Source organism: Balaenoptera musculus, chromosome 6 (assembly GCF_009873245.2).
Source record: "Balaenoptera musculus isolate JJ_BM4_2016_0621 chromosome 6, mBalMus1.pri.v3, whole genome shotgun sequence".
Lineage (NCBI taxonomy): Eukaryota > Metazoa > Chordata > Mammalia > Artiodactyla > Balaenopteridae > Balaenoptera > Balaenoptera musculus.
Window position 1 is genome coordinate 111,798,543 of NC_045790.1, and position 14,027 is coordinate 111,812,569.

Below are 14,027 nucleotides of genomic sequence, written 5' to 3' on the forward strand. Positions count from 1 at the left end.
TCCTTTCTTAAGAGAAAAACACACATGCACACACAATAAGCCTGCTCTCTTCAGGTGAGTGGACTGAGTGAATAGTCACTCATCCTGGGTGACTACCTATTTATAAGAGTTTACAACGGTAAAACGCTGAAGTCCGGGGACTTCACACCAGGCCCCAGAGCAGCAGTGCTAATGAGACATAAAAAAACGCTCAGTCCTGAAGCTCGCCTTCCTGATGTCCATCAAAAACCATCACTCTTAACCAGTTAATTCTCCTTTTCTGTAAAACGTGGAGGCTCCTCAAAATCTGTGCTCGAGGAAGGGTTCCCCAAGCATGTGTATTAGTACCCAGAGTGCCAGAAGAGCACCTCGTCACTGCAGTCTCTGTGCCTTTCTAATTGCTACTATAATTCAGCATTTCTGTTCTACCGTATTTCCCAAACACACCTGTCTTTGGTGAATTTATGTGAATACAAACATCAGTGATGAGGTCAGGAGGCCAACTTGCTCAGAGCAAACCCACATCAGAAACAACAAAATCAGTGGTTAAGAATCCACCTTCCAACGTACGGGACGTGGGTTCAAGCCCTGGTCGGGGAACTAAGACCTCACATGCCACAGGGTAACTAAGCCTGCGTGCCTTAACTACTGAGCCTGCGCGCCGCAACTAGAGAGGAGCCTGTGTGCCGCAGCTAAGACCCGACACAGCCAAAAACAAACAAACAAATAAATAAATATTAAAAAGAAAAAGAAAAAAGAAACAACAAAATCGGAAACCATCAGTGATAAGCACTCAGACACTTTCTTCAAATACGGAATGGATTTTATAAATGACTTCCTGTAGCAGGATCCAATAGGCGAGCATTCCTATTGTCTTTGGGACACTGTAAGACAGGTTCACCAAAACACCATGAATTGACTCACAGGGGACAGGGTCTCACACTGTATTTCCTGTCTGGGTAACTCTTCGATGGGCTCTGCGATTTCATTCAAAAGCACGTAGAACGTACTACAGAATGCCGGTAAAGAGAAATAACGCTGTTCACCATCAAACTGGGATTTAATTTCCATTCTAGAGCTCTGACCACACAGAAACAGGTTAACCTGGAGGCCAATGTCCTTGCACGTGTCCCTACAAACAGGTCAAGCAGAACTTACGAGAAGCATGGCGGACGTCCCATTGGGTCTGGATAAGTGGATGGACATTTCAGGGAACATCCTGTCAATGCGGCTAATCACGTCGTCAACATATCTGAGAGGGAGAAAGACACACAGGTGTAAGAGCTGGAGCCCTAGTCACAGAAATACAAACCTACAGTACGCTTTTCTTCTCAATTTAATTTTTCATTAGTGAAATACGTTTTTAGAAAGGCAGATGGGATTTATAAGACTTTTTAGGAAAAATACTACTCCCCAGTTCCCCCTCTTGCTTTTTAGTGATTTAGTGACCATTCCTTTTTTTAGTGATTTCTGTTGGTATTTACCTCTGTATTTCCACATGATGTGTTTTTAATGCCAGTTCTTGGTTTTTCATTTTAAGGTGTGACCTCGTGGCTTTCTCCTATAGACTAGAATTTAGTTCTGCCACCTTCCTGGCCACTGGGCTCCAATTACAGGGCCCCTCCCTCTGTCCTTCTGGTCTGGGGATGGAAGCAGCTTCCTGTTTTGCTCACCTCTGTTTGCCTCCCTGTTTCCTCTTTGGCTTCTCATCTCAATCACCTCAATAATCAAGTCTCTGGATTAAATTCCTTCTGTTTTAAATACCTGAAGTCATTCCTGTTTTTCTGGTTTGAGTCTAACTAATTCAAACGACCTCACAATTTTTGCTTAAATCAGTATTTATTGTTTACATTCTAAAATCTCTGCTATATATATATTTTTAATAGCTGAGCTGCATAGTGTCTCGTGAGTATATTTATTTACTTGTACAGTTTTTTGTTTCACTGGATTTTCACTTGATTCGTTTTCTGTGTACCTATTACAATTTTTTCCCTCAAACTCTCTACCTGACTAAAACTTCTCTGACTATGGTCAAACATATCAGACATATCAGTTTCCATTTTTTTTCTTGGAAACATCCCTCTGAAAGGCAGTCTTCTGTTCTTCTGGCCCAAACGGAAGCTGTGTCTATTACGATTTAATGATCATTGAGATAACTGACATTAAGCACTTAGCATGGCATAAACTTAGGGCTCAAAATTTATAAATACTCTTCCTGGTATATCATGGGCATCATGGGCATAGTCTGCAAAACTGTCCTCTCTTAGCAGGAAGAATCCCTCCCACCCGCAATACCCCAGTGGAAGCGCACTGAGAAAACACCAACCCACAGCATCAACAGAGCTGGGTCTGGCTCAGATCCTCTGAGGATAAAATCACAGCAGCATTTGTGCTCACCGCCCAATCACACGGACACAAAGGGGATGTAGAATACAGTAGCTGAGATGCAGAACTATCTGTTAAGGATTTTTACATTGGATTTCGTATCTGTTGGATATGACAAATTAAATTACACGTCCATTAGATCAGGGACATATAAAAGCTATGTTCTCTTGGGGGAAGAGGGAGATTCGCTCTCCACTCACAACATGAACAGATTTTAGTTTGAAACCTGGGGCTCATGAGAGAGAGCAGACAACACAACGCCAATTGCTATAAAGTGAACATCTGGGCTTCCCTGGTGGCGCAGTGGTTGAGAATCTGCCTGCTAATGCAGGGGACACGGGTTCGAGGCCTGGTCTGGGAAGATCCCACATGCCGCGGAGCAACTAGGCCCGTGAGCCACAACTACTGAGCCTGAGCGTCTGGAGCCTGTGCTCCGCAAGAAGAGAGGCCACGATAGTGAGAGGCCTGCGCACCACGATGAAGAGTGGCCCCCGCTCGCCACAACCAGAGAAAGTCCTCGCACAGAAACGAAGACCCAACACAGCCAAAAATAAATAAATGAAATAAAAATAAATTAAAAAAAAAAAACCAACACAGTTCGAGTACTTTCTTAAAAAAAAAAAAAGTGAACATCAACATATGAGCTATGGAAGTCAATAATCTTGCTGATTAACCTATCAGGTTTTCCCTAGGGAACGTTATATGCAGTTTTAAACTTCAAGTTGAAAAAGGAAGGGGGAAAACTCTAGAAGGCCCAGTGGTGAGTAACAATGATAGGAAGACCAGAGCAGAGACAAGTGAGCAGAGGTGGAGGTGTGCTGAAGCCTACTTGCTCCTGCAGAAAAGAGGGCTGCCTGCGGGGAGACTCGGGTATTCTTCAAGTGTGCAAATGGCTTTTAACACTCGGTACCAAAGAGCCATCTTCCATCTCGAGAAAGGACCACAAGGTGAGGATGTGGCATTAAAAAGCGAACTAGCTTAGAAAGAAAAGAGGTATAAGAGGTACTGCTTAAAGGCAAGGCTCCGTTCTGTTGATTCTGAAAATGGTTTAGAAAACAAGCTTTCCTGGATGGCTAAGAGCCAGACTGACTAAGACATCACGCAGCATCTCCCACGGTCCCTTCTAGATTTACAGCTTCACGATACACAGCCTTGGCTCTAAGCTTAAACGCTACAAAAGAGGCGAAGACATGAGGAAAGGAGGAAATTAACTCATTTTTCACGACTGCCTACTGTTCTTGAGATGGTGGAAGACAGGTGGCAACATTCATGTCAAAAGTTCACACCAGGTCACTGGAGACATTTCTGCACTTACAGACTGCTTTGCTAATAACTCTTTGTGTGCGATTTAAACCCAGTTACTTCAGACTCAGCAGGAAGCAGAAATCCGCTCTCTTGTGAGGATGGAGGTCATTGCTAAGTATATGCTAATGGGGAGGGGGACAGGCAATGTCTTCTGAACGGATCCTCAATCAATAGCCATTATAGCTCTGGACAGTAGAATGCAAATGAATATGCAGAACTTCAGCACAAAGTTAACATCATAATTTGCTCTCCCTCGTACATTTCACCTTGAAGGTTTTCAAAATACTTTCTAGAAAACTTGTCTCTCTAGTAGGCTAGGAATTTAGGCAGATAGGTAGGTTAGGTGATGATTCCAGAAACCAAGTTCAGTGTGTAGATTTCCAGGATTCTATGCCAACTACTTGACTTCGCTTGCTTTTAGCAGGGTCCAGAGTTCTAAAAGGGCAGACAACAAATGCTCCTTAACATTTCTGGAATCCTCTGTATACGAGCTGTTTACTTGTAAAGGGAGGCAGTGGCAGGAGAAAAGAGTCCCAGAAGAAACATCTGATGCGGACATGGGAAAGTAGAGAGGTCTGGGGCAGTATTTTTTGTTCCCTCCCCAACCAGTGATCTCAGATAAAGCTCAGCAGGCTCAATCCAAAGATTTTATTAAGCAAAAATGCATTTCAAGGAGACTGATCTTCATTCCCACACCTAACATAAAGGGGATGCAAATTTCCTTTTTACAGGTGACATTATGTATTTGCCAAAAAAGAGAAAGAAAGTCAGCTGCACCTTTCGCTGAGGAAAACAATGTCGAAATCCTAGAAGCAAAAAATCAAAACATTTCATTTTCAAATAGACCCAACCTTCAAAACGCAAATGCACCACTAGTGACTTGACAGAAATAAGGAAAGCCTGGAACGGCAAATTAAAAAGCTGGAGCCGAGATGACATTTTCTTTCTGCAGAGGGTGGGGGCTGGCACGGGAGGGGCTCCAGGCTTCCTCTGTGTGCCCCGCCAGCCCTGCCAGCGCGTGCAGAGCTCAGAGCGCGGGCCCAGGACAGGTAGAACAGCGCGGCTCCCCTCCCACACGCCACCATCTGCTGCACTCGGCTCGGCGGCAGCATCGAATTACTTTAATTTTTACCTTTGGAATATAGGCAAACAAGCACTAACACAGCAGTGGTGACGAGTTTACACTTGAGCAGACGCGGTGCAGAACGACATTAATTTAGTGCCAAATTGAGCAGTGAGTCACAATTTGCACATATCTGTCAACCTGTTAACAGGGTAATAACTTGGAAAGATTGCTGTTCCTATTTACATTACAGAGGCCTTGTGAAAACGGAGAGCTGCTTGGTCCTCCTTGAAGCACGAAGCCGATCAGCTGGCTGGCCGGTCCAAGAACCAGGCTTTTAGAAACACAAACTCCCAGAAATCACAGGTTCAGATCAAGGTGTGATTCATAGTTTCAATATTTTCAGGTAGAAAATGAACTTTTAAGCAATTAGAGAATTCCATCTCCCTGTCCTGCTCCTCAGTTACAGTCAGGCTTTCGATGGTTTCTGATCCAATTTCCCCAGTGCATCCGACGGCTCCTTCTCAGGCTTTCCAAAGGCTTCCTTAGTACCAAGCCTCAGTCTCAACTATTCCAACATCTCTGCTGCATCAGAAACAATCATGCCTTTCTCAGAATCCTAACATTCGTCTCTGAAGCCCTATAAACCTTGTTCTCCTCCGATTTTCTACAAGTAGCTTGGCCTGCTCCTTTAGATGTCCTTAATCAGAGAATTAAAGAACACCGGGATCTCAGAGGCCCTCTTACTCAATGTCCCCGTCAATCTAGGGACTTAACAGCATCTCCAAGAGAGGGTCTGCTTAAATAAACAACCCTGTAGCACACCTTATAAGACAGCCCCATGCACTGCTGGACCAGCAGGCTGCTTCCAACCCACTGACCAGTATCTCCCTCCACCCAATTACTTCCTTCAGCCTTGTGAAATCACACACAAATATTTCCTCTGAAACCTAAAGGCTTTCTGCAAACATGTAAAAGACTATTGGGTTTTCCGATTTATCAGTGTTTTTAAATCTTTCTTGGGTCACAGATCCCTTTCAGAATGCACTAAAAACTAAAATACATGTCTGCACAAAATTTTACATGTAATTTTCTGCAGTTTATAGGTCCCTTAAAGTCCATTCATGGACCCCAAGTTCAGAATAACTGCTCCGGACCTGTTCTAGAATGAAGGTATCTGGTTTTCTCCTTTAGTCCTTTCTGGATGGAAAACTGTATTTTTCAATAAAGCTATCTTCATTTTAGAAATATATACATATATTTTGCAGCCTAGAAGTGAACACAACTGAAGCAGTAGTACAGGGGGTAAAATGGATCTCACAGTTCTGATCATCTTAAAATCACGCTTCCATGTTGGAGTCCAAGGTTAGTGTTTGTTTTTAAACTACTGTCTCTCACTGCTAATCTTTCCAACAAAGTCAAGGACCTACTTCCGTGACCTTAGAGGTCACCTGATAGTAAGTAACCCTTTCTGCCTTCTACAGTCACATCACCTGTGCTCTACAGAAGCTCCCTGCTTGTAAAAAGAGGGAGCTCCCCGCTTTCTGCATCACTGCTTAAGGCACAGCTCGGTGGTGAACTTAACCTCAAGTCCTTGGAGGGCCAACGAGGCCTGGAGGTCCAGCTGCTGCTCTGCTCTGGCCTTGCCCCGTCTCCTCCCCCCACGTCCAGGGCAGGCTTGCACTACCTTGCACGCTGTGCTGTGCAGGTTCTACATTCTCCGCCTGGAGGGTTCCTCTCGTAACTCCTCCCACCCCCATGCCCAGGTCAGCCCTGTGCATGCTTCAAGTCTTTGGGTTCCAGCTTAAATGACACTTCCTCAGGGGAACCTTCTCTGACACTCCCCCCGGCACCCCCAGCAGTCAGTGCGCCCTTCATCTCACCTCTTACGGCATTTTTTTTTTAAATAAATCTTTATTGGAGTATAATTGCTTCACAATACTGTGTTAGTTTCTGCTGTACAACAAAGTGAATCAGCCATAGGCATACACATGTCCCCATATCCCCTCCCTCTTGAGCCTCCCTCCCACCCTCCCTATCCCACCCCTCTAGGTCATCGCAAAGCACTGAGCTGATCTCCCTGTGCTATGCAGCTGCTTCCCAACAGCCAACTATTTTACATTTGGTAGTGTATATATGTTGATGCTACTCTCACTTTGCCCCGGCTTCCCCCTCCCACCCCATGCCCTCAAATCTATTCTCTATGTCTACGTCTTTATTCCTGCCCTGCCACTAGGTTCATCAGTACCATTTTTTTTTAGATTCCGTATATATGCATTAGCATACGGTATTTGTTTTTCTCTTTCTGACTTACTTCACTCTGTATGACAGACTCTAGGTTCATCCACCTCACTACAAATAACTCAGTTTCATTTCTTTTTATGGCTGAGTAATATTCCATTGTATATATGTGCCACATCTTCTTTATCCAATCATCTGTCAGTGGACACTTAGGTTGCTTCCATGACCTGGCTGTTGTAAATAGAGCTGCAATGAACACTGTGGCACATGTCTCTTTTTGAATTATGGTTTTCTCAGGGTATATGCCCAGCAGTGGGATTGCTGGGTCATATGGTAGTTCTATTTTTACACTTTTTAATTCTCTCTGTGTCTCCCGTCCCAGTTGTAATTAAGCAATTTTTCCGAGTGATTACTTAAGGTCTATCTCCTCAACAGGTCTCTCCAGGGGATTGCATGACCGCCTTCTTCAAGGCTGAATCCCAGCACCTGGCCACAGTGCCTGGTACCCACCAGACACTCCTTAAATACTTGCCGAAGGAGCAGACAGGACATTAAAAGTAAGCTAGGCAGACGCCAGTTAGGCAGTTATGAAACGACTACAATGCAAAGTTCTCTTTAGCAGGTGAAGAAGATGTGACGTGCTGAGTTCACTACATTAGCCATCAAAAGTCATTAACAACGGCAACCACAGAGCCCCTCAGGACAAACCTCAAAGAAGGCAGCAGAGAGTCTTCAAAGTCTTAAAGCTTAATATGCAGCTGCAGAATCCCTGCATCTGTTTTAGGAGAAGCTCGATGCTTCTAAGGAGCAAGAGCCTTCTGAAGGCGTGCATTGCGTTACTGACATGCCAGTTTTCAAATGCTGCTTTTAATGAACTAATTAATTCTGCAAAAACATTAGTACAAAGATGTGTGCTATCAAATCAGGATTACAATACCAAAAGGATAACAAAACAGAATGTGGAAGACATTTTTAAAGATATCGGTTTTGCAAAACATTAGCTGTCTCCCCTACACACTGAAATATATTGCAGAGTATCTGTTATTAAAGCCTTAAAATAACTTGCTGGACAGATCGCTTAGTTCTCTAAAGTCTGACCCCTCCTCAAAAGAAAAAAAAAAACAAAAAAATCCCAGCAAACCTGGACTCTAGCCAGTGATCCCATGTTAGCGAGATGTTTAGCAGCTCAGACCAGATTTAAATAGCATTTACCCCACACAGTGTGTACAATACATGCTGTTCATTTTCTCCACCCATACAAAATCTGAAAGTTAGGAATGCATATATTAATAAACCACCTTTCTGGGGAGAGGGTAATGCCCAGGAGATAACAAAAAAAAAAAAAAAAAAAAAAAAAAAAAGGGAGTAATTTGCACCATCTGAAAATGATTTAAGATTTTCCTCCACACCTGTCCAGAAGGATGAGACCAAGAGGACTTTGCCAGTGGGGGAAAACAGAAGGGGGTTTGTCTAATTACTTCATGAGAATGAGACCGCCTGAAACTCCAACTATCAATCTCAATGTGCTGAAGAAAGAGGATTGGAAACCTAGATCAAACTTGCTCACTTCCTCCACTTTGGTCAAATTTCTCAGGTTTGTAAAATATTTGTATCATCACGTAGGTCAAAGATGTTTAGTTATTCTCTAACTGTACGTAAAAAAGCAAGACTAGATGAGTGACAGACAGAAAGAGGAGCTAAGATTCCTCCACCGTCTCTCACCACACTCCCTCCCTTGCCACCTCTACCCAGCTAGCTACCTACCTACTGTTATTCTCTTTCAAGAAAAGACACTCAACACTTCAAAATCTCTTTATGGAAACTCAACACCTAAGCAGACATGGCTGTCAAGAGTAGGAAGACCTGCTTCCTCAGAGTGGAACTGCAGCCAGGCCACAGAAGTAGAAGGGGACCTTTCTCCTCTTCTCTCTTGAGTAGCTTATGAACTTTGAACTACGTGAATGTGTTACCTGAACAAATTTGGGAGAACCACCTGGGCAAGCAAACAAAAGCTACCTCCATTTCTATAAGTTGAAATAAATGCACAAACACTCACCATATACTGAAATACAGAAACTAACCTTCCTTCTTCCATTGGTTGTCAAGCAGCCCAGTAAGCCCTGAGTATGTATGAACTGAGACACATGGCAAATACCATCATGAAGACAGAATTCTTCTTATATACGATTTAGCATGATTTAGAGAGGTAAAGAATTCAGTTTGTAAACTATCCCTATTATCTATTAACAAATATTTATTGAGTGCCTATAGTTGTCAATCATTACTGTGTTCAGGGAATGATCTTAAGTACTAAGGATTAAAAAAAAAAATTGTATTAGCTGGCTCACAGCAGGCTTTCTCTGGAGGGACAGGTCCAGTCTGTGCTTTCTGCTGAGAGTCAGGTTGAGCAGGAAAGCAGGCCTTGCTTTCCAGTTTTCAAAGCACTTTTGTATTCTTTATCTCATTCGATCTCTCACCAACTCTGTAAAATAAGAAGGGCAAGTGCAAAACTCCTACTTTATAAATGACAGAAAAAAGGAGGTTAAGTGACCTGCCCGAGGTAACAGCACAGCTAAATGGCAGAGCTGGGCCCAGAACTGGCGTCTCTGATCCCCATTCCAGGGCTTTCCTGCACATCACACTGCTTTTATAGGTCTGTGAGGATTGCACGGAAAAAGCAGATTGCCTTTTTGTCATTCCCTGGACTTTATAAGACAACTGAGAAAGTTTTGAGTAGCGTATTGACAAAGTGGAATCAATGCATGATTTTCTCTCTTCCCAGTCGTTCAGTAAATATCCACTCGGTGCCTAACTGAGCCCAGGGACACAGTGATGCTCAGGTGGTCTCCGCCCTCAGGGGGCTCACACTTCATTTGGTTACAAGCCATTTTCCTTCAAGATCACAGGCTTATTTCCAGGAAAAAACAGGACAACTAAGTTAAATTTCCTTCCATTCCCCAGCTGGGAGAAAATTAAAGCGCAAAGTTGGTAGGTTACAGGAAGGGGTGAAAAGTGAATACTTATTTTGCATTTTACTTTACATTAATAACTAAAAGGTAGACGTTTTTCTCAACGTCTGTTCTTCTTGCATTAAAAATTTATTCAGGGGGACTTCCCTACAGTGGATAAGTGGATAAGACTCTGCACTTCCAATGCAGGGGGTCTGGCTTTGATCCCTGGTCAGGGAACTAGATCCCACATGCGTGCCGCAACTAAGAGTTCACATGCCACAACTAAAGAGCCTACGTGCCGCACCTAAGGAGCCTGCGAGCTGCAACTAAGGAGTCCGCCTGCCGCAACCAAGAGCTGGTGCAACCAAATAAATAAATAAATATTTTTTAAAAATTTATTCAGATATTGGTGGGTCCCAGCTTTCCCTAAAATGTTGAAACAATGTCTTAAGCTTGGGAAAGAATTATGATTTGACTCAACATCTACCTCCTCTGCAAGCCCTTCCATGTTACAGAGAGGGAAAAAAACCCCAAACAAACAAAACACCCATATCGAACTTTCCAGCAAGACCAATTTACAATAGTTGTTAAATCAGTCACCTCTGTCAGATCTGCGAAAATGACCCTCAGAGCTCACAGCCCGCTCCCTTTCATGCTGGGTTCCTGTAACCACACTCTCCCCGCACCCCTCAGGGGAAGGGCTGGCCTGGGCTACTGCACTAGTCCCTGTGTTTTCCCACACCTGCCTGCACCTCTGGAAACAGGCCCTTTAGAAAAGACTCCTCAAACTGGAAACCGTCCCTTTGCTGGAGGCGCCTCCTGGAACTCTAAAAGGTTCCCCTCAGATAAATCCTATGACGTTCCAACCAACCCTGCAACTCTCCCGCTAGAACAAGAAATCGGAAAAATAAATTCAAAAACAGTTCAACTAATTGAGAACTGTAGTGACACAACTATTCTAAATCGGTAATGAAGTAAAACTTTACATACACTCTGCTTAGCACTTTAATTCAACATCATTCGTTTAACAAGTGTTTCCCGGAGTGTTTTGACTGTGGATGTGACTACTTCTGAAATTCATGGCATTTAAACAGAATAACGGGATCATAATGAAAGTATCTGCCTCACTGAGAAACTGTTACCCAGTCTTCTCCTCCTCTCACTGCCCCTTTCTCCTTAAAGGGACCACGCCCCTCCACGCTGCAGGCACAAACCGTTCCTTCTCAGACCACTGCCAAGTGCTAGTTTGCTTTTCCCTCTAAGTTCACCGTCCAATTCACATTTGCCCCAGACCAACAATTTCCAAAGTGTGACATGAAACTCACAGAGTGGTACGTGAGGTGGTGTTAGGTGATCTATGGATGAACATTTTCAATGTATATAGAAAAGTACATAAGTAGCAAATAAAACCTGTGATCTCATAGATATTACTTCTTAGAATGGGGCTAAGTTTTAAAAATGAGTTTATTTAAAGAAAAAAATTACGCAAATAATATAACAGCTGACCAAAGATTATGGCAAAAATCCTATAGGTGGTTGAAAATGACTGAGTGTAGAAACGCCCTTCAAATAAGGCAGGTAATTAAACAGCTTTGTTTCAAAAAGGTTTTGCTTGTCTTTGTAGATTGCAGGTTTTTTCCATTATTAATGAATCTTCACTTTTAGACCTTAAAAAAAGAAAGTTTTCACCCATACATCTGGAGCTATTGAAAACAGGAGATATAGCTAAGCATCCTAGGAGGGGGTAGGTGTTTAGGTCAGCAATACTGGGAGGCAAGGGCTGTGGCTGATCCATCACCCTGGGAGCTGACTACACTAGAAAGTGCGTCTGGGAATCTGCTACATGAGTACGGGACCAGGGCCTCCTTAACAGAAAATAAAATGGTTTCCACTCAGGCACCAGCATGCATGGCCACTGGCTCCGAAATTCCTTTTGCCACCCTCGAAGGAGTTAAAAATTGTACCAGAACATATTTCTCCCAGTGGAGCCAAATCTAGGATTCTACCGGTGGCAGGTAAATGATGCTTACGGCACCCTGAACAAACTCTCAGAGGGCGCCCCCTACAGGTTTATGGTGGCCTCACCAAACCGGAGCCAACTCAACATTTACCACATTGCCATAAGCCGAGAAATCTTGCGGCAGTCTTTCAAATTCTGGCACAAGCTTTTACACTGCACATCAGAGGAGAAATAAAGTTAATCAATCTGACCTTCTTGCTCACCCCCCTGAGTCCTGCCTGCTTGTTCCTCTCCCACAGCACTCCCATCCCAAGGAAACTTTCCTCTGCCCAGGGAAAGGGGAAAACTTCAGAGGAACAAAGCCCATCATTTACAACAAGGAAGGTCATAAGAATGATTTGAAAAAACAAACAAACAAACCAACAAACAAAAAGCTTGGAAGGGTGACTTCATCCAGAAAATGTTCCTCAAAACAGTCAATAACAGGCTTCTCTCAGTAATGAACACAACAAGCAGATAAAAATCAGTAAGAATAAAGATTTGAACAATACGCTCTACTAACTTGACCCAAATGACATATATATTCTATGTCCCCAAACAGTAGAATACACACACTTTTCAAGTGCAAATGGAACATTCATCAAGACAGACTACAAGCTGGGTCTTAAAACAAGTCTCAAAATTTTGCAGAATGTGTTCTCTGACCACCACTGAGGTTAAAAATCAATTAAAAAAAATATATCAGGAAAACTCCCCCCGATATTTAGAAATTAAACAACATACTTCTAAATAACTCATGAGACAAAAAAGAAATCACAAGGGAAATTAGAAAATATCTTGAACTGAATGATCATAAAAGTATACTGAAATTTGTGGGATGCAGCTAAAGCCAGGCTTGGAGGGAAATTTATAGTTTAAAAGACCTTAAATAAAAAAAGAAAAATGACAAAAAGATCAAAGATCTAAGCTTTCATTTTAAGAACTTAGAAAAACAAAAGCAAATGAAACCTAAAGTAAGAAGGAAGGAAGTAATATTTGTAAATGAGTGAAATACAAAACAGATTAAAAAATAGAGAAAAATCACTGAAATCAAAAGCAGATAATTTGGAAAATAAATAAATAAAATTGAGAAATTTCTAGCTAGACTGATCAAAGAAAAAGAAACAGAAGACACAATTTACCAATATCAGGAATGACCAAGAAAACATCACTCATTCTAGAGACATTAAAAGGATAATAAAAGAATATTACAAACAACTTTATGCAAATAAATTCGACAAGTTAGATGAAATGAACAGTCTTTGAAAGATATAAATTATATAACTGATATAAGAAGAAATAAAAATCTAAATTGCCCTATATCTTTTTTTATTTTTTAAATTTGTTATCAAAAGTCTCCCCATACAGAAAACTCCAGGCCCACATGGATTCATTGGTTAATTCTAACAAAAATTTAGGGAAGCAATAATCCCAATCTTAAGGAAACGCTTTCAGGAAACAGAGGAAGAAGGAACATTCTCAGCTGATTTGATGGGGCCAGAATACCCTCATACTGAAACTAGACAAAAGCACATTGCAAATAGAGAAAACTACAGACTATAGGCCTCATAAACAAAGACACAAAGTTTCTTAACAAAATATTAGCAAATAGAATCCAGCAATACATAAAAAAGATAATACGTCATGATCAAGTGATTTCTAGACAGGCAAAGTTGAATTAACATTGAAAAATCACCCCATGTTGTGGTATACACATAAAATGGAATATCATTCGGCACAAAAGGGTGCATTTTGTGTAAATTATACTTCATTAAGGCTGATTTTTTAAAATGTTTAGAATATGTGTTGAATTCTCTGCACTACTGTCAAATATCAATGGGGTGAGAGTCAAATTCAGTCATTTTAGATAAGTCTTTGGGAGACAAGGAGAGAGACTGGATCCCCTGGGGACTCCAGGTGATGAGAACTTGGTTTGCTGCACTGAGTCTGTGTGAGTGTGGGGACGACCAGGAGCAGCCCTGCAGCCCTGGACCAGGCGAGGGGCAGGGGCAGCACGTGGCGTCACAGTCTTCAAAGGCTCAGGAGCGAAGCTGAGTTTCACCATCATCACTGTCTTCTCATCAGAGCCTGGGACCAGTCCTTA

At 42.4% G+C, this 14,027-nt stretch overlaps 1 protein-coding gene across 2 annotated transcripts in view; it reads right to left on the reverse strand.

Moving 5' to 3' along the window:
- MED27 (mediator complex subunit 27) overlaps positions 1-14,027 on the reverse strand; it is a 201,810-nt gene that overhangs the window by 68,748 nt on the left and 119,035 nt on the right. For both annotated transcript variants that reach the window (XM_036856692.1, XM_036856693.1), the window contains exon 4: positions 1,138-1,231. In XM_036856692.1, the coding sequence (XP_036712587.1) occupies positions 1,138-1,231 (94 nt within the window). The remainder of the gene's footprint in view (positions 1-1,137; positions 1,232-14,027) is intronic.